This window comes from Tachypleus tridentatus, chromosome 11 (assembly GCF_004210375.1).
Source record: "Tachypleus tridentatus isolate NWPU-2018 chromosome 11, ASM421037v1, whole genome shotgun sequence".
Classification (NCBI taxonomy): domain Eukaryota; kingdom Metazoa; phylum Arthropoda; class Merostomata; order Xiphosura; family Limulidae; genus Tachypleus; species Tachypleus tridentatus.
In genome coordinates this window covers 24,250,484-24,275,578 of record NC_134835.1, presented here as the reverse complement: position 1 = coordinate 24,275,578, position 25,095 = coordinate 24,250,484, and the positions used below count along the sequence as shown (strand labels likewise).

Below are 25,095 nucleotides of genomic sequence, written 5' to 3'. Positions count from 1 at the left end.
AGACGTTACGCGTAGCAAATAGCGTCGTATGACAATGTGATTTAGCACAATACTGGAAGATTGCTGAGTACTTCCGACGTAGCAGTGACAGGGTTACTGAGAGCGCTTCACCTGCTCGAGAATAGAATATGACGGTTACTATAGCAACCAACTCAGGAAAAGAACGAGCGACAATGAACAGTCTTGTAGTCACGTGACAGGCCACTGCAGCAGTCGGCTTTTATCAACACGTCCATGTCTCATTCGAACGGTGGGTGAGTCCAGATCTCGGACCGTGTTAACTATGGAACCGAATATGGTAGATAATTCATTTCCAGGCGGTCATTTGCTGATAATTCTCAGTAATCCACACAACGACGATCACAAAGAATGTATACTGAAAAAGGTGTCAAAAGGTGAGTGAAGATTTCACAACGTGTCTCATAATTTTGGACCCTAAAGCCTCCACCCCCAACCCTATTCACCCTTCGAATCTATTGCATATACTGTCTCAGCTACCCGAGTAAGTACCGTTATGTGCTTTTACGTATTATAAAGATTACGTAAACGTTTATTCTGTAGTCAGACTTCGAAACATTTATTAAGTACATATTGAAGGCAAGTACCTCTTCATACAATCTTGAAATAGGTTAATTATCTTAGTGTAGATAATTTGGTAATGTGTGTGTGTACGGATGGGTGAAGCACATGGACATAAGAGTAGTTTACCGGTCCTGCTTGAAAAATTATGTATATTTATATGCACATATTTTAACTGTCGTTTGGTTATGCCACTGTAGGTGGCGTAGCAGTACACTTCTGGTGACTCTAAACCGAATATTGCCAAAACAAAACACTAATTTTAAAATACGTGCATGTGAACATGTATGATTTTCAAACAGAACCAGTCAACCATTCTTAAATTCATGTGCTTTCCCCATATACACACACGCCGTCAACATACAGAGTTGTTTTACTACAAATTGAAACTATAAATTTGTAGTTGGTAAAATAAAACAAACGAATCCTCAGTTTTTCCATTTGGTGGATAGAAACGAAAACATCCCTTTTCTGACATTCGATAAACAATTATTTAATTTTATTCTCGTAGGAAGTGCTCGTTTTCACCTGAAAGTCAGTATCCAAATAACAAATCACATTTTACTCACGATCCGAATTAATGTGGTTTTTTGTTGTTTTTTTTTGCTAATAAGAGTGACTTTTATGACCGGAATAAAGTCACTATATTATTCCTTATTTAAAAAAACGTTTGTTTCTTTTTATTCTGAAACCTAAAGACCAAATATTTGTTACTTTATGTTTAAAAATTTTGTCGAGTATCTACCGGTGGATTCGCAGTTAGCTTGAGGAACGTTAATGATAAAATTCGGAGCTCTATCCCTGCAGTTAACAAAGCGCATATAGCCCATCATGCAGTTGTATGCTTAAATAAGGAAACATTAATATCTAATAACAACAAAATCACTTTACATAGTGGCATTAAAGCAGTCTAGTATTTATCACCACACTGTTTCTGTAAACTATCCAAATTTGTTTTTGTTTCTTTTCCTAGTTTTGATCTGTTACCCTTCAGTGGCACAGTGGTATGTCTGCGAACTTACAACGCTAGAATCCAGGTTTCTATACCCGTGGTGGGCAGAGCACAGGTAGCCTATGCTGCTGCTTTGTGCTTAATTTCAAAGAAATAAGACATTTTCACTGACGTGTATAAATTAACACCTTTTCTAGTGCCAGGTCCATTTTTAGATACACGATAAATAACGAAAATACTTTTTGTTTTTACTGTATCATTAGCTGAAACTGGAAATGGATAAATGTGGGGAAGTTAAAGCGGAAGTATGGTTTCTTTGTGATGATACAGAATTTCAAATTTATACGAAAGTGCTTTAGAGAGAGACACGTGCCAATGGCAACAGTATCTAGGTTGTTCTATAATTTAAGATGGTGAACATACAACAACTGTGAATATGTTTTTTATCAGTAGTATCAGATTACCAAATGTAAGAAACTGAGAGTGAAAGTGTAATAATCTGTCAACGACATTACTACCTCGGTACAATAATTTATAAGACGAAACACAAATTATGTAAAATATTAACTATCAATAGAAGAGCGCTAGGCTAGGACTTTGTAACTAAGTACCAACATCAGCATCCGAAAAATAAAATAGCATCATTTTTTCTATCAGGATCATAAAATAACATGGAATCAGGAAAGGAAAAACAAACAAACTGACTTTTAACACAATAACAATATTAGATATTCTAAAAGAAACGACATTAAAACAAATAGAAGAGCAAGCCAGTACTTGAAATAACAAAATATCTTGCAGCTGCGGTTCATAAATCTAAGTATTGTGAGATCACGAGATTACATCTCAGATGATTAACTACTTATCATTTGTTTTACGTCATTATCGAGAACTTAGTATTCAAACACCACCAGTAGGAGGCCCGGCATGGCCAGGTGGGTTAAGGCGTTCGACTCGTAATCTTAGAGTCGCGGGTTCGAATCCTCGTCACACCAAACATGTTCGCCCTTTTAGCCATGGGGGCGTTATAAAGTTACGGTCAATCTCACTATTCGTTGGTAAAAGAGTAGCCCAAGAGTTGGCAGTGGGTGGTGATGACTTACACTGCTAAAATAGGGACGGCTGCGTAGATAGCCCTCGTGTAGCTTTGCGCGAAGTTCAAAAACAATCATATATAGTGTTTAATTTATTAAAAGTCTATGAAACGAAACATTAAAGAGGGCAATGTTTGAGTGAAGTCTTAAGTCACGTATTCGGATTATTGCTGTCATAAAACAGAGAAACTATTAAAGTGCTTTTACTATCCACAGAGGAAGATACCATGTTATATACGTGGCTCATACTGTGATAGCCATACATGGACAAAATAATGTGTTTCTGGTCAGTATTTTAGTGTATCTATCTAAACATTAGAAGAAGACCATTGAAATCACTTTTACATATGAAATAAGAACATAGCAGGCTTACCAACTAATGTGCTTTAACACGTTTCACCAGTAGTGTCTCCCATTTTCGCTTCCCCACCCCTGGTGGCTAATATTTAAATGTGAGTTCTTCTTGTTTGTGTTATCGTAAATATCTGTGTATATTTCCAAAAGACACTTGAGCTCAGTGTTCTTCCAGTACTTATTTATCAATGATACTGTTAGTCCGACTGTTGTTGTTTCATCTTATACTCTGAAATAATTGTCGTTTATCAGTGTCGTGTCACCAAGAGTGACGAAAGAACATAACCACGACGAAAAGTGACACAAACAAACGTATATTAACACTCGGCACTCATCTTTTAGGCTTCAAGTGATAGATATAACAGGTTCATATTGACCACCATAAGAAATATACAGTGTTATATGACCAATCAAATTATAATAGGGGACAAAATGTTTTGATTTTTGGAACTTTTTACGTACTAGGTATTTCCCTGCCCTGTGGTACAATACATCCAATAATAGTCACTGTTCTGTATATTATATACAGAACATTGTTTAAAAAGAATGCATATTTACTCACACGTTCACATACAGTTACTAATTAACACAACAATACATATTCGGGTATTCGAACCCGCGACCCTCGGATTGCATGTCGAGCCCCCTAATCACAACAGAAGGACAGATGAGGTAATAAACAGAAAAATAGCCAGCTATGTTGATAAATGAATAGATAGTGAATCAGACAGATAAATTACACGTTTCACTTAAATTAAATGACAGAGGTATATTAAAGAATAGAATATTCTAGTAAATGTCTGTGTGACATGTTATTAGTTTCGTTTCGTTACACAATAAATTGAAATGATAATAATAGCTCAATAACTAATTTATTGTGAGACTTATTTTTATGACCCGCTAAGAAAAATAACGTAGCAAAACATTGTATATTTGCTGTTAGGCACAGAGCTACTCTGCCCCACGTGAATGTCATAACCCGAATAAACTCTCGCACTAGTCCACCGGTGAGACAGCGGTGAGTCCACGAACTTTATCTGTCTGTGATATTTATTAGAGTTTAGGTCTTGTGGACCTAGCAGAGTCGCGTGTGTTTGATCTTTTCTTCCATTCTATGGATTTAGAATACTAAAAACTCGGAATTCGACTTCTTGCTGTGGACACATCAGACAACAGAGTAATTCAGGCAGCTGATGGCTTTAGGTAGAAAGTTGTGTTGATTAGTGACTGTACGTGAGAATAGAACACAACTTATAATGTGCTATCAATCTCACTATACGTTGGTAAAAGAGTTGGCGATGGGTGGTGATGACTAGCTAACTTCCTTGTAGACTTTCACTGCTTAATTATGGATGGCAAGTGCAGAGAGCCTTGGTTTAGCTTTGCACGAAATTCACAAACATTACCGGTCGAATGGTACAACCGCAGGCGTTATGAAAATGACTAATTATGCGGGTGTTAGGTATTTAAAACAACATGTCTGATCACGGGGTTTGTTTAAACTTAATTTACAATCACTGATTTTTAATTTATATTTAAAAATCAAAATATCGCCAAACATATTTATCTTTTCACTGATTATACTGATCAACTGATTTCTTCCTAATATATTAATTAGAATTAGGAACAACCGCCATAAACATCCTTGAGTAGCTCTGCTCGAAATTCATCAAACAAGTAAAAAAACGTATTGCTTCGTACTGAATATTTTTAAGTAAATGTCGCCATTTACCATCACTTGGAATACGTCTGGAGGGGGTCAGCTGTTTAAACCACTCAAACCACTGTTCAGTAGTGTGGTGTCTGTCTGTCAGTCAGCCAGTAGACCTTAAAATGGCGTTACAAAGGGATGCTTTAACAGAACACTTTTGGGGACCCTGCGGAAGGACACTTAGTGATACTTATTAACCGAAACCGAAACCGAAACCAGTCGGCTGGAACAACAACAACAAGTTTAGAGTTTGAAGACGTTTCGAAAATAACAGGTCATATCGTCATTGTTGCGTTTTGGCAAACATAATAAAAGAGTGAACATTGTAGAATAAATTTCTAAAGTCACTATATTTTTAACGTTGTCCTAGAATAGTAGACATTCGTATTTCTTTCACCACCAAATCGACATAGTGCGAAATTATGCTGCTAGAAACCGGGTTTCAATATCTATGGTGGACAGAGCACAGATAGCGTTTTGTGTATAATAACAAAACAAACTGTTGTCTAATGTTTCGCGCCTGCTACTTTAATATACATTAAATATAATAATACGTGTGAAATGCAACTGTTGTAAACCGGGTTGTTTGCAACCTTATTTTCTTTACTCAAGTTACAAAATTTCGACTATGAAAACGGATTTATTCCATCTGCCTGCGAGGAATTCTTGAAAATATATTATTTATTTATATTTAAATATACCATGGCACTGTGACTGACGTCATGTTATGGCGCCAAGCACAGCTGTCACGGCGCGTGAGATACGCATCCACGTGTCTAGCTCGTGTATGTTTCGTCATTCGTACTTCTTTATTCTCTCTTTTCGCAATCGTCCAATGGAAAAAAGCCAAATAAATTTGTCCATTCTTAGAAAAAAAAAAAAAAAAAAGATTATACAATTCGCTGACTTCACAATGAAACCAAAGATGTTATGTCTTTCAAGACAGTTCAGTCTTTTGTGTTTTTCTTTTCTGTTCAGCGGTTTTACTTTATTGAGATTATAATTGCGTTTATGTATCTGATTGAAAGATATAGTATACTGCGGGACCTAGGAGCTAGCTTGCCTGGACTGTGGCTCTGTGGGTTAATGGTTCGCGTCTCGTTACCCTAAAACGTCTTCAGAGCTGTGGATTCGCCACAAGATTGACAAATCAGTAAGATATCTTAACGTACGCTGTATTATGTAGATATGTATTTACAATACCTGATCAAACTGCTCTTGCAACAAGTGCTGATAGTGTTACAAGAGTGTAAAAGTGGATATTATTACGTGATATGCTATAGTTATATACAAGGTTCAAATGATATAACTTTAGCGATGTTTCTCTATCGTAACATATAAAAGTTATTATTGTCAAATGGTTTCGTTGTTTCTTTCTCATGTAACGAAACGCTAAAATATACTTTTGAAATTGGGTTTGGTTTGAATTTCGCGCAAAGCTACTCGAGAGCTATCTGCGCTAGCCGCCCCTAAAGACTAGAGACAGTGATCACCATCCACCGCCAACTCTTGGGCTACTATTTTACCAACAAATAGGGGATTGATCGTCACATAATAACGCCCCACGGTTGAAAGGGCGAGCATGTTTGGTGTGACGGGGATTTGAACTCGCGACTCTCGGATTACAAGTCGAGTGCTTTTAACCACCTGGCCATGCCGGACTCTGAAACATGGAGCGTTGAATGTTTGAGTAAAATGAATAAGAACTAACGTTCCAATATTTTTGCTTAGATAATTGTCCTTTCAGCTCTGTAGATGTAATTCAACGTTTATCACTGTGTTTCCTAGGCTTTCTGGTCTTCTCTTAAATTTCGAAAGACATGTTTTACAGTTAATAGGTGTTTATACAGCTTTGAGTTAATTTCATTTCAGTTACAATTTTTTATTTATATATTTTATCAAAAATACGAAGAGAAATAAATTTATTAGGTCTTCGTCTTGCAGTAATCAAAAGTCCAGTGCTTCGCACAGCCTTATGTAACGTTAGCATCGTAATTAACTTAGCAACAAGACTGGAATATATGAAAATTCATCAGAACAGGAAATGACAACAATACTTCTGTAAGCAGTTACCATGGATACCAAGGGTAGATCGATCTGTAACTTTCGTCTGCGTACGAGGAAGTGGAAAAATGAAGAGAGTGTTTTCTTATTGCAAATCCACATGGGGGTATCTGCTGAGCACACCGAGGGGAACCGAACCCCTGATTTTAGCGTTGTAAATCCGTAGACTTACCGCTGTAGTAGCGAGGGACTTGTAAAAGGGATAATTTTATATTCTTAACCCTAAAGAAATAATACTGCTTGAATATTGACAATCAAACAGAATGATATTCAGAGCTAATAATTTCGTTTCAAATGTGTAGAGGGAACATTTGAGATGAGACAGCGATAGGCCTGTAGACTTACAATGCAAAATATTCGGGGCTCAATTTCCCGCGATGAACGTAACAGATAACCCAAAACGGTGTTGCTTCAAATAAAACAACCAATCAAATACTTAAGGGTTACTCGTGGAAAACAAAATAAATTCGATTGTTGATTCAATGATTCATACATACAAGCTTCAGTTGAAAGTGTTATATAATTAAAGTGTTTTTGAGAAGAAGGCAGGACAAAACCTGTTAGTGTCAGTTTTAAATGAGAGTAAATACCGTGAAAAATAACATGTTGTCTGTACTGTGCTCTTATGCCATATATATATCTTTGGCTGTTGCAGCAAGTGAAAATTCTGTTTATTAATTTATCCTTTACTATAACTCACACGAATATTATATTTGAGACCTGGATTTGCACAGTATAGCAATATAAAGAACTATTATTTTGTTTTATAAGTAACTATTTTAATATGCCAATAAAACGACCATACCACCATAGGTAAAACAAAAAGCTAGAAGCACATATCTGTACTTGTCTTTAGAAGAAAACAAAACCTGTTTCTCTTTTCGCCGTGTCTTAATTTACTCGGATTGCCCTAACCAACCAGAAGGTAACAAGGAGTCCATTGTTCTTTCACAGAAAAGATAAGGGAATATACTAGTTTTGTAAACACTTAATTACTAGCAAGTTTGTTTCCTTTCCAAATAATCAAATTGTTTCTGTATAAATTCGGCAAACGGCGAAATCGTTAAGTCGGCCTTGTTTTATAGAATTACGAAACTAGGTCTTCAGTCTTCTAAGCTCGTGGAAGGTCCTTTCAGCTTCGGTAGAAGAGGCAGGGACAACTAATAATAGTGGATCTCAGGTAGCATTCCCTAAAACTGTTTACGACTTCAGTGATAGTATTACATGTGTATCGTGGCTAACTGCACAAATGACGTGGCTAAATGTCAATTAGGTTGTCGTGCTCAGCTCTGTAGTATTTGTAACACATTTACTGGTACTCATTTATTTTAGTATCTGTGTTTGTGAATCTCAGCTTAACGCATGCAACGTATATTGTTGAATGTATATTGCACAAGTCCTGCCTGTTCTCTAAATTTGTGGAAACTTCTTGAGCGTAAGAACCAACATTGTACGACGTGTTTGTGTGTGTAAAATACTAGTGTTTGCCAGCATTGTTGGCAATTGGACTTTCTAGAACCTCGTGTAAAAGTTTATAAATCGACGCTCCAAGAAACAGTGATAGAATACTGTTGGTCGCTAAAGTCAGTATACTATAAATCCCTGAAGCTATAATTGTGATTAACGCATAGTAATCGGAAAACTACAAAATTTGACCACGATCGTTTATAGATTTTGAACGTTACAAACTGATTAACTTCAGACTTAGTATCTCTACGAGTACATTAGATATTGTCATCGATGAAAGCTTACGTGTGCTTCAAGCTAGCTATCCGTTAAGATGTATCTGTGTATCAACAAAGAATTAATCAGCTTTCCGTGAACATCAATAAAAGATTCAGTTCCAGATCAGGTAGAAAAGTCAGTATTGTCTGTAAAACTATTGTATATAAATAATTATTGGTTATACCTATTTGTAATAACCGTTATTATGAGTTGGATTATTATTTGTATATTAAAGTATATTTGTGTTAAGACAGAAAATTGTGTGTAACAATTTCCGGCTATTTGAAATCGTAATACGTAAAGTACGTAACATCGTCTGAGATAAATTATAACAGGTAACTTACTCCAGATAAAAAGTTGGTGCATGCGCAACAAACTCGCCTGTACAGTTTGTTTGTTTGTTTTTGAATTTCGTGCAAAGCTACACGAGGGCTATCTGTCCCTAATTTAACAGTGTAAGACAAGAAGGAAGGCAGCTAGTCATCACCACCCACCGCCAACTCTTGGGCTACTCTTTTTACCAACGAATAGTGGGATTGACCGTAACTTTATAACGCCATCACGGCTGAAAGGGTAAGTATGTTTAGTGTGACGGGGATTCGAGCTCACAATTCTCAGATTACGAGTAGTGCGCCGTAACCACCTGGTCATGGCGAGTCCGCATGACGTGTCATGGCAACATGGTATTTGTTTGTGCTGCACTTTGAAGCACCGTAACCACCTGTTCATGGCGGGCCCGCATGACGTGTCACTGCTACATGGTGTTTGTTTGTGCTGCACTTTGACATTATTTTCTTCTTTTGAATATTACTTATTTGTTGCTATAGCAACAAAAGGTCGTGTAAATAAACACATTTTATTATATCTGTGGTTAAGTTGATCTAATTAAGTTTTTCTTCCCGATATGTACAAAAAGAAAAAAACTTATTTGATAGAAACAAAAAGTGATTACTATTTCCGAAATCTGCGTAGCTCAGCTATCGAAACAGAAACGAAGTTCACGAAGTTCAAATTCGCGACCCTGTATAGTATATAGTTACAGATTACAAGAAGTTAAATGTATCAATACGTGGTTAAATATAGTTTTTTGTTTTACAAACAATGTTAAAAACAGCAAAAAAAGAAAACGTGGGACATCATGCGTTATTTTGTTTTGTTTTTAAAGTAAAGCAGTGAAAGTTAAATATTAATATAATTGTTTTTTTTTTAATTTAAACTTATAATCACACCCATAAATATCGGACGATTAACGAACCTTTTAACATTCTAGGTAATTGTGTTTAAAACACAATAAAACTTTCTTTCTAAATATCTAACCAAATTGCGCACATGAGAAAACTACCCAATTACATTACGGGATGGCCAGGTGGTTGAGGCACTCGACTCGTAATCTGAGAGTCGCGGGTTCGAATCCCCGTCACACCAAACATGCTCGCCCTTTGAATCATGGGCTGTGTTATAATGCAACGTTCAATCCCACTATTCGTTGGTAAAAGAGTACCCCAAGAGTTGGTGGTGGGTGGTGATGACTAGCTGCCCTCCCTCTAGTCTTACACTGCTAATTAGGGACGGCTAGCGCAGATAGCTCTCGTGTAGCTTTGCTCGTAATTAAAAACAACAACAATAAAACACGTCATGCGACCTGCTAACCGTTTATATACTAGCGGTATGTTTATCTTGGGGTTTAGAGCTATTGATAAGACTCACGTCGCGATTGATGTAGAGAAATCTATAGCCAGTGGTTGTCAACGAAATGTGATCCGATTTTAATAAAAATTGTTGATTTATGTAAAACTACATATGACGTTTCGTGAAACATTTATATGTGATAGAGAACAATAAATATGATGTTTGGATTCAGCGTAAAGGAATTAGTGTAGAACATGTAAACATTATAATCATCACAGGCCTGTTTAATTAACCACAGTTTCAAGAGTGAATCTCCTTCAGATTTAAACAAAAGGAAAGGAAGAATCCTGAGAAAACATTTTCACGGAACGTGACCTCTTGAGAAAACACTTTCACGGAACGTGACCTCCTGAGAAAACACTTTCACGGAACGTGACCTCTTGAGAAAACTTTCACAGAACGTGATCTAATTAAAGCCTGCATTTATGATGAGATGATAAAACCTAAAGTTACTTTTCTCACAAGTATACTGACATAACGTGTTTTTTGATTCGTTTAGGCCTATAAATGAGGTTGGTTATGTAGTGAAAATATTCCACAGGGCAAACAGTAACTTCATGGATGTCTCTGACTTTCAAAAGGTTTTGGGTGTTTTCTTCAGAAATTTGCTCGAAACTACCAAAGAGCTATCTGCGCTAGCCGTCTCCAACTTATTAGCAGTAGACCAGAGGGAAGGCAGCTTGTCAACATCACTGACCGCCAACTCTCGTATTCATCATTTATCATCGAATAGTGGGATTGACCATTACAATACAGCACCCTCATGGCTGATAGGACGAGCGGTTTCGAACCAGTGACCTGCGGATTATGAGTTGTGCGCCGTAACCACCGGCCCATTGCTGGTCTCGCTTTAAAAACGGTATTATAAGAAACATAGGTGTTGCTGGACGATAACACGTGAGACTCGTTACCCAATTCTATTTGACGGCGTTTCAAATTCCAAGTCGGTGTTTAGAAAATTCGGAATAGAAAACCATAATCAACATCATATTGAAACGACAAAATTTCCACGCTTATGGGCTCGAACCCAGATTTTTTTAAGCATCTAGCGATCCTTCTTCGAAGGTGTGTTACCCTTGCATAAAGTACCGTTATCGAAGACTGTTTCGTTAAATAATCGCCGGTTAAAAAACCTATAAATTTTACACGCATTGGCAGTATAAGTGGAAAACATCTTCTGCTATAAACGATGGTCACCAACCATTAGTAACAGGCCAAGATTAACAAGTGTAATAGATCAAACTGTGCACCAGTTGATCAACTTTGTCGTCAGTGATGGCTAGGATTCGCTATTCTATAAGGGTATTACTACTGTCATATATTAATCATCAGTAAGTCCAGAAACTAAACTAATACACACGATAACCAACAACCAATCGGAAAACTACTTACCTCAATCATGTGATAACCAACAACCAATCGGAAAACTACTTACTTCAATCATGTGATAACCAACAACCAATCGGAAAACTACTTACCTCAATCATGTGATAACCAACAACCAATCGGAAAACTACTTACCTCAATTATGTGATAACCAACAACCAATCTAAAAACTACTTACCTCTATCACATGATAACCGGAACTAATCCCTTACTTAAGTCACGTAGCAGCCAACAGTCACTTTACGAAATGCTTGTTTCATCATATAATGTTATCTCATCACCTAACTAGTTGCCAACAATCGGTTCAAAAATCGTTTAACTTATCGTTAGTCAACAACCAACCTACCAACTGCTATCTCAGTATCTATAACAGCCAATTACCGATCTAAAAATTCCTTACATCATCATTTATCAGCCAATGACCAATCCCAAAACTACTTACCTCATTTTATAGCAGCCAATAAGTGATCTAGAAATAAAAACGTTTGAAATTGGTGTAATAAAACTATTTCTACTTTTTATATAAACAATTCATATCAATCTTTTTTAGAGCACGATTAATAGATTTTTATGACTATTAGTTTGTTTTAGTATAAAGTTAAACAGTTAGCTGACTACCACGAGGAGTCAACTTCCAAATTTTAGTATTTTAAGCTTAGCACATAAAAAACAGAAAAAATATGAATCGGTTAAACAAATGTTTTAATCGCTTCTGCCGTAAACGAATGTGCTATAAAATATCTTTATAATAACTGTTTTTCCTCCTGGTAGCTCGGAAGTAGAGCTTATAATACTAAAAATAGGGGTTCGATTCCTGCGTTGGACACAGCACAGGTAGCCCGTTGTGTAGTCCTATGTTTACAGGGAATAAAGTAATATTTTTATTTGTTTTATTTGCCTTATAGGGCTACTTTCCTGGGATGTAAGCAAAACGGGCTGTAATTTAATTGGGCTAAAAGACGCCTTCAGTGAAGAACTCCGTGCAGTCGGTGCAGAAGGTAAAATATGTTTACGTGTCTTACCGCAATTAGTGACGATACCTTCGTCGACTTAAAGAAGGAATTAGTTTCACGTCATCACAGGTGTTTTGTTTCATTAAGTCTTGTTGTTTTTGTAACACAGACCTGCGAATGTAAACGTCATTAAAAGTTGTTTTTTAATAACAAATTTTGTAAATAAATACTTATTTTTTGTATCACGTAAGGTTTTTTACAAACCGGGAAGGAAACACTCGTACTAATTACCACAATGAAGATTATTTTTATGTTTGTTACTAAAAATAGAAACAAACTGATTTTATTTTTGTGAAATTAAATCTTTTAATTTCAAAGCTACACGTGTTTCTTCTTTTATGTGTTGCGTTCTGACGTTTTGTAAAAAATCTATAGGCGATAGAGAAAAATGGATGCCATTTCCGAATTAGGAGTATAGGAGTTATTGTGCAATATGTAAAAATTCCAAAACAATAAAACCATCGCAGGCCTGTGTAATAAATCATTTTGAAAACACAAGTTTTATTTTGTTCATCATCCGTTTTAATTTTAAAACTTAATATTCAGTTTCTATTTCAGATTTTTTAATCCAGTATTCAAAAGAAACGCTGGCAGTGGAAGTACTCTTGAACCCAAAAGTTATGGTCTTAAAACAGTCTTTGAAAAACATGCTTTCGTCTTTAACTACATATAAACACATCATTCATGCTGGTTACTCTTCCACTGGATCTGGCTCTTGGATCCTACAAGATGGCGTTTTTACTTTTAAATTATTCATTGAAATCCTTAGCGATCCAGGTGTTCATGACACCATTTCTAAGATTCCCCAATATTCCGTGCATGTCCATTGTACAGCTGAGGGAGATTGGTGTGAAAGAAATGTTATTGAAAACTTGACCTGTGTTTCATTTAACCCCCCTCATATAACCTCTTTCCTTCCTGGTCACCAAGAATTTCTAGATTACCTGAAAACTCGTTTAACAAGTCAGCCTCTAGAGGAAATAATGAAACCATCTCCAGTCGTAGGGAATATTCGCTTCTGTCGACCATCATTGTACGTTTTCCCTGGAGGTGACGGAGACTGTTCTTTGTTTGGAATTAGTGGTTTTAATATGTTGATTAACGGAGGCTTTGAGAGGAAGCCATGCTTCTGGGACTTTGTTCGACACATTGACAGGCTAGATGCCATGATTATTACAACGGTTAGCGAGAATAATCTAAATGGAATTTCGTCTTTGATTAAGAGAAAGCAAAAAGAACACGTTTTCCCACACGTTGGTTATGTGTTTTGTAACATAATGGACTCAACAGGTTCCTCTGGTGAAGAAGTCACAAAAGATAAAGATGAACTTCTAGTCAGTCTCCTTGCAGAAGGTTATGAGTTTTTAAACGACCTTTGGCAGCTGAACCTGAAGCCACATCTCTGTTTCCGAGAGAATGATACCGATCCACTGACCCTGTATCATAAGATGGGTCATGGCACATTGGATATGTATGTTCTGAATCCATCCAAGAACAGCAGAGAAGTGAAGGATTTCTTCCAGTACTGGAGTTCAAAGAAGGACAGCATTTCAGAGGCGAAAGGCGTTTTGAGGCTTTACAACGAAGTTCCATTGCCTTTGTTAGATTTGGTATCGATATCTGTACTTCTTGTCTGGCGGCCTGCAAAACCTAAAGATCTCTTTACCAGAATCTTAGTTACAGGAAATACGCCACAAACTAAGATTTTTGAAGGATTAAAGACAATAAAAGATCTTGATGTGTTACAACAGTTCGACTGTTCTCAATCTGTACTCCAGACAAGACTTGCAGATGTATCTGAATTAACTGAAAATAGTAAAGAGACAGTTGCTAAAGCCTTTCCAAAGCTTAACAACTCTTCGTCACAGAAGAAAGTCATTTATAAAAGTGGGATGGTACCTGCTCAAGAGGATAAAGTAAATAAACATACGTCAGAGAGAAAAACACCTGACTCTGTTAAAGTGTCAACAAAGAAAAGTATCGATTCCGAAAAAATAGGCACAAAGCTTAGAGAAAAAACATTAGAACCGAATAAAGACATTTTGCCAAAATGTGGAACATCTACCAATAAAGGAAAAGCGTCACAGTTTTCGAACGTTAAAAATACAGTAAAACCCACAACTAAATTTGGTAAAAAAACTAAAGGGGCTAAAGATGTTAGTAACAAGAAAATTGCGGAGAAAGAAATTGTTGACAAAAATGGAAAGATTGAAACAAAGACCAAAAGACCTGAGACCACAACAAAACTATCGCGTGTTTCAAAAGTTCCCATTGAAAAAACACCTATGTCTTTCACCAAACCCTCGGAAAAGTCACATACTTTGAAAGTTATAAAACAAACGCAGCATACTGATATGAATGTCAAAAAGCAAGTAGATGACAATCTGACGTCTGCCAGAAGAGATGAAAATTCCAGAACATTAGAGAACAGAGTGGATATAAGTTTGGATAATAGAGCGAATAAAAAAGATACTGACGCTACACTTGATAAGATTACAAATTTCCAACATCAGTCAGTTAGCACTGTTGTTAACACAGATGCTGTTAACTATTCTGAATCAGCGCTGTTTCAACCAAGTGATGAACTGGTTGAACAGTACGAGGACTCTTTAGACAGTGTGTCTGGAAATGATAAACCATTAAGAGAACTGGACGAAGAAACGAACATACAACTAGAGAAATCGACAACAGGGGCTAATCTCACTGAAACGACTCGTTGTGGCGAAACATTATTTAGGATATCAGACAGAAACTTCGAATGTAATGAAGAGATCCATATTGGAATATCTTACGACAAGGAAATTGATAAACAAGGAAAACGTCAGTCAGTGATTGGCTTGAGTAGTTCTGAAACGTCTCCCCTCTACAGACAAGGAAGGGATTTTATACAACCAGAAGCTTTCCAGGAAGAACTTAATGAAAACGTTCAAGAAAGAGCAGATTATAGGAAACAAATTGAATTAGTTCACGAGGCTGAAAATAGTTATCAACTCATCACTGATAATACTTTTAAAATATCTGATGAAACACTACAGGTTAATTCCATGGGTGACAAAGTCTTTACTTCTATCTCAGCTGCATACCCTTTTCTTAGGGACGGAAGCCCGTTAAGTGAAGAACAAAAGTCAACCTTTCCAATAAGAGATTTTAATTTTCACAGTGAAAAAAATAAGACACGTTCGAACCAACTAAGTAGTTACGACGTTGACTTGAACATAGATAACACTAAACTTTCAGAAAATGAGGATTCTCAAGTTGAGTTTGATCAAAGAAATACAGAAGATGAAATGGAAGACTCGTTAGAGATGTTAGTAGAGAAAAAACCAAAAGTGGTTAAACAAGAAGACATGTTCCCAGGTGAGAAAAACATGGAGCTGCCAAAAGATAACACACACGTTCCATGTAATCAGTTGGGAGTTCAGTCAGAAACACATACTTCAGAAAGGGAATACTCGGCTACAGAAACCTTGGATGCTGTGAGTGATGACATTCTACCAGAAGATGGTACTCCTGGTGGGGAAACTGAAAAATCATTTGACCAGTCGTTTTGGGAATGTTTTACTGATAGTAGCCGTGAAAACCACTTGGAGGTTAAGGAAGCTGTAGATACTACTTCCACTGAAAACAAAATGGTAGCCACTCGCGTATTAAAGGAAGATGAAGCGTATTTGACAAGCGTTAGTTTAAATAGAGATGGCAGAAGAATCCAAGATAAAGAGTATGAACTGTGTGATGAAGATGATGGAGAGATGATTCGATATCCAACCCCCCCAGGTATTCAAGGTTTTTATGAACACATAGGATATACTTCTCGTCTGAAAGAAGATCACATTGGTACAGATTCTTATGTTTTGCAGTATGACATTAGGACACATCCTTTTCAAATTTGTGAGGACCTCACAGTACAACCATTGTATGAAGAACCTGAAGAAGAAGACGACAATTCTGAAAGATTAACAAGTCCTCTTGTAGAAGAGCCAGTTTATGGAAGTGCAATGAGAGCAGACTATCCAGAAATGGTCAATATTTCAGAAAGTTCAACGCCCTCTGAACCACATTCTCCTCTAGACTCCAAATATAAAGAGTCAGGAGAAAAACAAAACGAATATCCAGTCAATCATTCTTTCTTCCTGGATGATATAGGAGAATCTCTGAACGATTCATCTATCACAGAATTAGAACAGAAAGAAACCGAAGAAACAGTTAAGTACTTAATCGATTCTCTACAACAACAAAGTATTGATCAGACTTGTGAAAATACAAATGTAACATATTTATGTTCCCAAACTTCTTCCAGTGAAAATAACTTTGTTAATAAAACAAAAGACACTATTACATGGGATATAATGGAACAGACCAGCAAGAGGGATGAACCTAATTATAAAGGAAGAGACTTTGTGCTTGAACAAAATAAGCATGCTTCATTATCGTGCCCTAAAGAATATTGTGAAGATAGATACAACCAAAAAGATACAGTTCAAATTGCTCATATCGACTCTATGCAGAATTATTCAAATAACGTTTGTGAGAAGCCTGCATCTGGTGTCAGATATGGTGCACTTGAAACATTTCCCGATAATCTCGTGGAAGAAGATAAAAAGCTACCTAACTTTGCAGAGGATAGCAGTCAGGCTTGCGACAGATTTGGTGATCCAAACACAAGTCAGAGTTTAAGTGAAATGTCATGTGATGTAAGAAGTAGAGAAATGGTGGATTTAGGTTCTTTATCTGGTTTGTATCCATTAAATAAAGAACAAACAAGTGTTGTTAGTTATGGATTAGGAACTATTCCTAGTTACCAATCGTCTTCATCATCGACAAGGATTCAAAACCAAATTAATTATGGTGAACTTCAACCATCTCACGATGTGGCAGTTAAAGAACCCATAAATTTCACGAGACATGATTATTCCTCATCTTTTACTGAACATGACAGCAATTTTTATGATGAAGGACAAGCATCTACAAACAAACACCCCATTAGTAAGTATTTCTCAGAGGAGGAAGTTGGTAACGTAAAGGATGGAGTTTCACCAATTCTAAGCCAATCTGACCTTAGTGATGCTCAGAGTTCCAAGTCTTTGCAATTGGACGAGAAGAATGATGACTTTAGTTTGGACAAGTGGGATAAACCCATGGGTTTGCCAACACCACCAGATTATCAAAACATTGCTAAGCGCGGTAAAGTCCCACCTAAGACAGTTTCTAACGAGCCATCAAAAACACCTGTTTCGAACTACGCCGTTAAGAAAGAATTGCCAAACGGAAAGAACATTCCAAGAGACTTTGTAAAAGTTGCATCTTCCAAAACAAAGAAGACCAGTTCGGCAGGAAGATCTGGAGACTTAGCTTCCAGTGAACTTTCACATCCTGTTTATGTTGATTTAGCCTATGTTCCAAATCATGGAGACCCAAATTACTGTGATGAGGAATTTTTCAGAAAAATACGAGCGCGATATTACGTGTTTAGTGGTATCAATCCAGCGAAAGAAGGTTTCAACGCTCTTTTAGAAGCCAAGAAATATTGGGAAGATACAGAGGTCGAAGTAACCATTGTTCCAACTTACGAAACCGATGTCTTGGGCTATTGGATAGCTCTAAATGAAGAAATGTTAGCGGCCAATAAAATTGGAGTTGCTCCATCGGCTAACAGATGCACTATAAATCTTCAAGATCATGACGCTAGCTGCGCCGCCTACAGAATAGATTTCTAAATGCAAAAAAAAAAAAAAAACAACAACTTTGTTTTCTGTTTTCGAGAGAGTTGTTTGTAGAATATTGGATTGTTTTTTGAAATTTAAATATGAAAGCTACTGGACGAGTGTAAGATAACAGTAGGGACCATTGAGAAAATTGTAAAGTTGACCTGATGGCCCAACTGTTTTCTCCAATTGGCGAAGTAAGAGCTGATGAAAAGGAGATATACGTTTCAAATAAGTTACCTGGTTACAGTTTGTAATGTAACATTTTTTAATAATGTTTTTCATTTTGTAAGATGTAGAGAAAGGATAAAAACAAATGATCAGGTAATCTAATTTTCTGATTGATATTTTAATGTGTGGTGGAAAAAAGTTTTCTTTGAATTTCTTACTCAAACTTACGTTTCCAAAAACGTACGCTTTTGTGAAAGACATTTTGGTAAGTTATAAATGGTTAACTATAAGGTAAAAATGTATTCTAAAGACAGCTGGTATTAAAACTGTAATTACAATAATGTACATTACGTTTCGACTGTCGTAGGCTATTTTCAAGTTAACTCTGTTAACCTGCAGATGGCCTAAGAAGTTCGTAATGTTGTTTTGTAATTTGTGTTAATAGTTTTAATACCCATACCAGCCGTATTTAGAATACGTCTTTATTTCAAGTGGGTTTCATCATGAGAAGTAACATGGTTCGACAGAAGAACCAACAAAAATAATTCAATGTTTTATTTAAACTATTATCCGGAAGTAAGAATGTTCAACTATAGAACTAAAACATTTATATATGTATTAACCAACAAAGGAAGGTTCGTTACCTATACTTTACGAAGTGTAGTAGAGGTTTGAAGAAGCTGTTTCAATTATCTTGAAATGTTTCAGATAAACATACATTTAAATCAATAATTATTAATAAATTAATGTTTAATTATACTTGATTTTAATTCTCACGAAGGCTTCATAACAGATGTTTTTTTCTGGAATTTCTTATCACACAAAATTCGCCAGAACTTTGTTAGATTATCGATGTGGTTTGGTTATTGTGTTTTTTCTCTCCATAGGTATTGAAATCTGTTTTTTTAGCGTTTTAAGTTTATAGGCTTATCACTACTGGTGTATATAATTGTGAACAATGTGATAAAAATTTTGAGTTTATAGTAAGACTTAAGTGAAGGTTGTAATTAGGTAACAATTTAAATGGTAAAAACAATTACATGGCCGTAAGAAAAATGGTTTGTGCTGTGACCTTTCTTAATGTTTCGTTTGTTTAAGCTACACAACGCTTAAGCGTTGTAGGTCGGCAAACTTACTGAACATATGCAACTTTAGAACTGGTCCGTCTATCCATACAAGCCTAACGTTTATGGTAAATAACAATAAATAAATTAGGAGATACATTCCACGAGCTTACAATTATATGACTTCCTCCTGAAGTTGGCATGGTATTTACGAAGTGCAAAGCTATACAGTCTGTGCTCTGTCTACCACGGGTATCGAAACCCGATTTTTAGCGTCATGATTTACTGAGGTTAATGCTACCGGTAGGACAGCAGTAAGTTCACGGACTTATAAAACCATAACCTGGGGTTCGATTTTCCGCGGTGGACACAGCAGATAGTCCAATTTGGCTTTGCTCTAAAACAGCCAAACAATCGAAAAAGAAAACTTTAACATACACATAAACTAATCAGAGGTTAACATATGCAAACGAGTGTAGTGAATTTTGCTTTTATGGTATCGTTACCAGTTAACTTCTCGGTACGTGTTTACAATGGTTTAATCAATTTGTATTTTGTTTAATTATTCAATCTTTTATCATGGCTAGTGCCTTGTTTACTAAGGACACTGTTCTATTGATTGCATTCAGTTAACAATTTTTATCATCTCTACTCTGAACTTTTAAAATTAACGCATCTTTATCACATAAGGCTACGTCACAAAATAATTTTTACGAATTTTTATAGTTTCTCTTGTAACACAAACATACTATAGGTTTATTTCCTCAATTCTGAACAGAGAATCATATCTTTTTACGGCATTTTACGAAGTTGTTTTAAAATAGTGAAAATAAATACGATTTTAATTTAAATATATTAAGAACTAAGTAAAACATACGCTAAGTTAATACTATATATCTCTATCGTAGGCCAAAACTAAAAATACAAGAATGCTAGTTTTAGAACTCGTGTCCGTAATGAAGATTTGTATTATTTGATAAATTTTACCCTTCATAAAGATCACAGAGTGTATCATATATATATATATATATATATATAAATCTCTCTCGTCTATTCTTTGTAAAATTTTAAGTTTCTCACAAAATTTTACGGACTTGTAAGTTTGGACTATAGTGATTATTTTAATTTTAAATCTGTTATATTAAAAAAACCATTATATGTTGTTTTTTTAAAATACATAACATCATAAATAACGTAAAAAAAGAATTGTGTGTTGTGGTTGCTTTGCAAAAATGTAGATGGCAGTGTGAATTTTCAATTTACTTATTTTGTTTGGAAATAACCTTAGCTTCAAATGTTGACTACAGTTTCGAATAAACAGCGTTTTCAAGAGCAGATAGTAATGGTTTTGGGTGAATAGCTTTGGAACAATGGTATTGTGTTAATAATTAAAATATTAGTGGTTTACTATTAGACTCGTTATACTGGAAAACGTACATGTTCAATATTATAATATTTAACAATAGAATCTTAAGAATGTACATATATAAAGACAAACACACACAATTTTAAATTACAACCCAGAAATATTTTATTTAACATTACAAAATAAACGAAAACTAATGGTATAAGCTTCTTTCGAAGCACAAACTATTTAAAGGCAGTTTGTCTGCCGAAACCGAAAAGAAAAGCCTAAATATATATCAACAAGTACTCCCCCCCCCAAACACAAACTTTCAGTGTAAATTGAAAGCCTAGGTAACTTGTTCTAAAGTTGTAATTAATTAGTTTAAATATAATTTTAAATATTCTAACCTTTGTTATCATTCAGTTTTCATGTACAATGTCACAAATTCATGAAAGATGTTTGTGTGTAAACTTGACTATATATATAATTTTCAATTAAGGTTACTTACTTCCTTATTATAATCGGTAACCCCAAAACCTAACGGTTAGGCCACTCTCAGCTCAAATTACAAACATTTTAGCTCTTAGATATGCTATTTCACATATAAGGAACAAAAAATCTGATAATAAAAACAAAACTCGTTTTTTGTTGTTGTTTAAATAAACTTTTCACATTTTTTATTATGTTTGAGAAGTCACACGAGCCTTTCACTGTAGCTGTTAATAGAATGTGATGTTCATGTTTGAATATCGTTGTAATTCCGATGATTTATGTTTGTTATTATAATCAATGGTTTTGTTTTTCAATACTTTTTAAAGCTCAAAATTGAATGTTAAAGTTTAGTAACAAACTAATTTACGAACATTTCCTAAAATATTTTAAACATTTTAACAGATTTATGTAGTAGAAAATATACAACTAGTAACTGTCGTGTGCTAAATGTAGTAATGGTTAATTATCCAGCCTATTATGTTAAACTTTCGATGAAATTAAAGCAAAACTTTATACATATTTTTTTGAAATACTACAACGTTAAAACAAGACAAAACCAGACTGGTGTTAATTTTTGAATCGTTATTATAACCCTAAGCAATCAGAATCGTTTTTATAAATGTAATCCTGTCCTCCTGCTATTAAAATCTTTTGTAAGCAGTTTCGAGCTACTTTCATTTTGAAGTTATTTTTTATCCTACATTTTTTATTTTTAGTTTGTTTCGTGCTGTAAGAAATCTGCTGAAAGCGATTTGTAGGTCGACACTCACGTGTTTTATTACTATGCTTGATAATACATTATCCATACAAGTATGTTTCGTAATATTAATAACTTATGCTTTCGCCAAACATGGGTTTAATTTTCTTATTGTCACTCAAACTGAATAACAAGTGCTCCGTCTTATCAGAATTTTTCTTGGTTTTAATAAAGCAGTTTCATAACTATATTTGAAACATTGTAAATCAAACTGCATTCTAAATACCGCAGGGACGTCAAAACTGAAGGGGCACGTGCCCAACAATAGATGGTGGCCTAAGTATCACTAACCCCTCAAAAACACAATATTTTCTAACACAGGTTTCATTTTATTTTTTATACCATCTTAAATGAAAAGCAACATTCCAGTGATATATTCTAAATATTACACTGTTAGTAAGTTTTTATGTACAATAATTATTACTTCAAACACGTTACTTTGTATAAATTATGATTTTATAATACACAGTAACCAATTTATTTTGATATGTAAAACACATCACCTGTTATTATGGGAAATGTAGAACAAAATTTTAAAGCATTATTGTTGATTATAACAAAACACTTGCATACTAAATGTAATAAAGTGCGACCAATTACTGCCATTTGTAAGTACTAAAAACAAAATACGCTCATTTTTATTGTCACACTAAAGGTTTATTTGTTTGTTTTGAATTTTCACGCAAAGCTACACAAGCGTTTTCTGCGCTATCCGTCCCTAATTTAGTAGTGGGAAGACATCTAGTCATCACCACCCACCGCCAACTCTTGGGCTACTTTTTTACCAACGAATAGTGGGATTGACCGTCACATTATAATGCTCCCACAACTGAAAGGGTGAGCATGTTTGGTGTGATGGGGATTCGAACCCGCGACCCTCAGATTACGACTCGAGTGCCTTAATCACCTGGCCATGCTGGACCTCACACTAAACGTATTTAGACTTTTTGAATGTTTTGAACTCACTTCCATTCTTTGGAACTTTCCAGCCTTCAACGCATAGCTAAATTTATGGGTTTTTGAACTACCCATTTCTTGGAAGACCTGAATTCCTAACACTTTATAATTATATTTCAGTACACAGAAATATTGCTTTAAACTTATTTCTTATTCAAAAGTTACACCATTAGAAAGTATGACAAAATACAATAATCCAGTATTTGTGCATCTTCCAATTTTAACTACGAACTCAGCTATTGAAGTGAGTCAACTAAAATGAAATTGTGAATAGAATACATCAAGCAACCGTCAGCTCCTTGGTTTACAGAGGCCACAGACCTCACTAAAATAACACGAATTACAAAAATATAAAACTACATCTACCAAATGTCCATTTACAGGCATAGGCTAGATGAATATTTGAATTCCAGACTATAAGAATAATAACACTGCACAACATTTTTTTTGAAAAGTTTTTGCTGTTTGTGACAGGTACCTGGTGGGTATGCACAAATATAGTTTTGGTTTTGCTTCATTACGTAGGAACTGAGAAATAGACAGTTAACTGTTTACCGGCAGTAACGTATTTAATTGCGTTTATGTTTCTAATACGCTATTAAGTTCAACATAATTAAAAGTGTTTTGCTTCTGATTTTCGTTTGTATTCAATGTCCGGTGCATCATGTTGCAGTGTCCAACGTAGCAAGCATTGACGGATTCCAGTTGCCCTGATATCGTTTCTCCATTGTAGCAGTGTCTTGGTGAAACTTAAGATTTCGATGAAACGATACGTGATGGGCAAATTTGGATGTGATTTTCGTGATCAGCAGCCAAAAATATATAAGGAACACCCAACGGTGCTCAAGAAGCAAAAACTATTGTGCAGTGTAATCTTACCTAATTTGTGTTTGTACAGTTATAATTTTAACAAACAATGTATAGTTCATTTTAAAATAATGTACATTAATTACTTAAAAATTCAAACACAGGTAACACAAATATAATACTTCCATGTTTGGTTTCCACGTAGTAGTATATTTCTTAAATCTGAGCTGTGTTTCTGTCCACTGAAACAACAGTGCATAAATTACAAGTTCTTGAATTATATTTCCCCATACTTGTTGTTATAAAATATTCGTGCAATAAGGACGTTTGCAAAGTCAGTTGTTCAGATTTTCCTTTATCACACCTACCCCCCTCCAAAATCAAACCAACGTAGGGCGAAATTCCGCTGGTACTGAGTATCGAAACCTGTTACTAGTACCCAAACTTATTAAAGCTGCTCTGTACATTTTTATGTTCATGTAATTTGGTTTTCTTTTTACATAGATTCACTTCACCAGGTGAACCGACTTATGCTTTGTTTTTGAGAGTATAATTTTTAAACCAATCATACGAGAAAACATAATTGCAAAGAGATGGGAAAACGACGCTAACAATAAATTTTGTGAAAAATTACATATCTTAATACAGGTAAAAAATCTTATAAACCCAACATTAGGTTGTATCTAGATGGTGTTACCATTAGCATCTCACGATGAGATTGTTTTGTGGAATAAAAAACAAGAACCAATAATAAAAAAATATATATCACTTCTTTGTATGAAATACAAAATGTTAACTGTAAGATAACCTAAAACGGTCAAAACATTGTTTGTTTTATTAGTAAAAGTGTTAATACCTATACCAGCTATCCTGAGGTACATTTTACCTTCAGGTAGGTTTCTGGTCATCACGAAAATGTTGTCATATATAAGGTCATATTCTCAGCAAGCTACGCCATCTATAGGTGAATGTTGAAGAAAAGTCTCTTCACTACCACTGAATTTCACACGCACCTGTTGCAGTATTAAACAGTGAGATTCCCTCAGTTCTCACCAGAGATTGTTAACTTACATTTTCTAGAATTAAAGTTAAAATATTCAAATTAAGTTGTTTTTTTTTTTTGTAAAACGTTAAATGTTTTTATACCCAAATATGCAGCTGAGAAGTGAATGAATGTATACACATTTAGAACTAAGCAATCCACATAGTGGATAGACATTATATATTTAT

At 35.2% G+C, this 25,095-nt stretch overlaps 1 protein-coding gene across 1 annotated transcript; it reads left to right on the top strand.

Moving 5' to 3' along the window:
• The first annotated feature begins 102 nt into the window (after nt 1-102).
• On the top strand, nt 103-20,840 carry LOC143231759 (uncharacterized). The gene is made up of 3 exons (XM_076466397.1): nt 103-395; nt 12,460-12,552; nt 13,126-20,840. The coding sequence occupies exons 1-3, from the start codon at nt 284-286 to the stop codon at nt 18,279-18,281; spliced, it is 5,361 nt and encodes a 1,786-aa protein (XP_076322512.1). The 5' UTR covers nt 103-283; the 3' UTR covers nt 18,282-20,840.
• Nucleotides 20,841-25,095: the final 4,255 nt, after the last annotated feature.

Coding starts and splice junctions, on each gene's coding strand:
- LOC143231759 (XM_076466397.1), top strand. CDS start 284: ATGGAACCGAATATGGTAGATAATTCATTTCCAGGCGGTCATTTGCTG. Junction 396..12,459: donor ACTGAAAAAGGTGTCAAAAG/GTGAGTGAAGAT, acceptor TTTGCCTTATAG/GGCTACTTTCCTGGGATGTA. Junction 12,553..13,125: donor CCGTGCAGTCGGTGCAGAAG/GTAAAATATGTT, acceptor TTTCTATTTCAG/ATTTTTTAATCCAGTATTCA.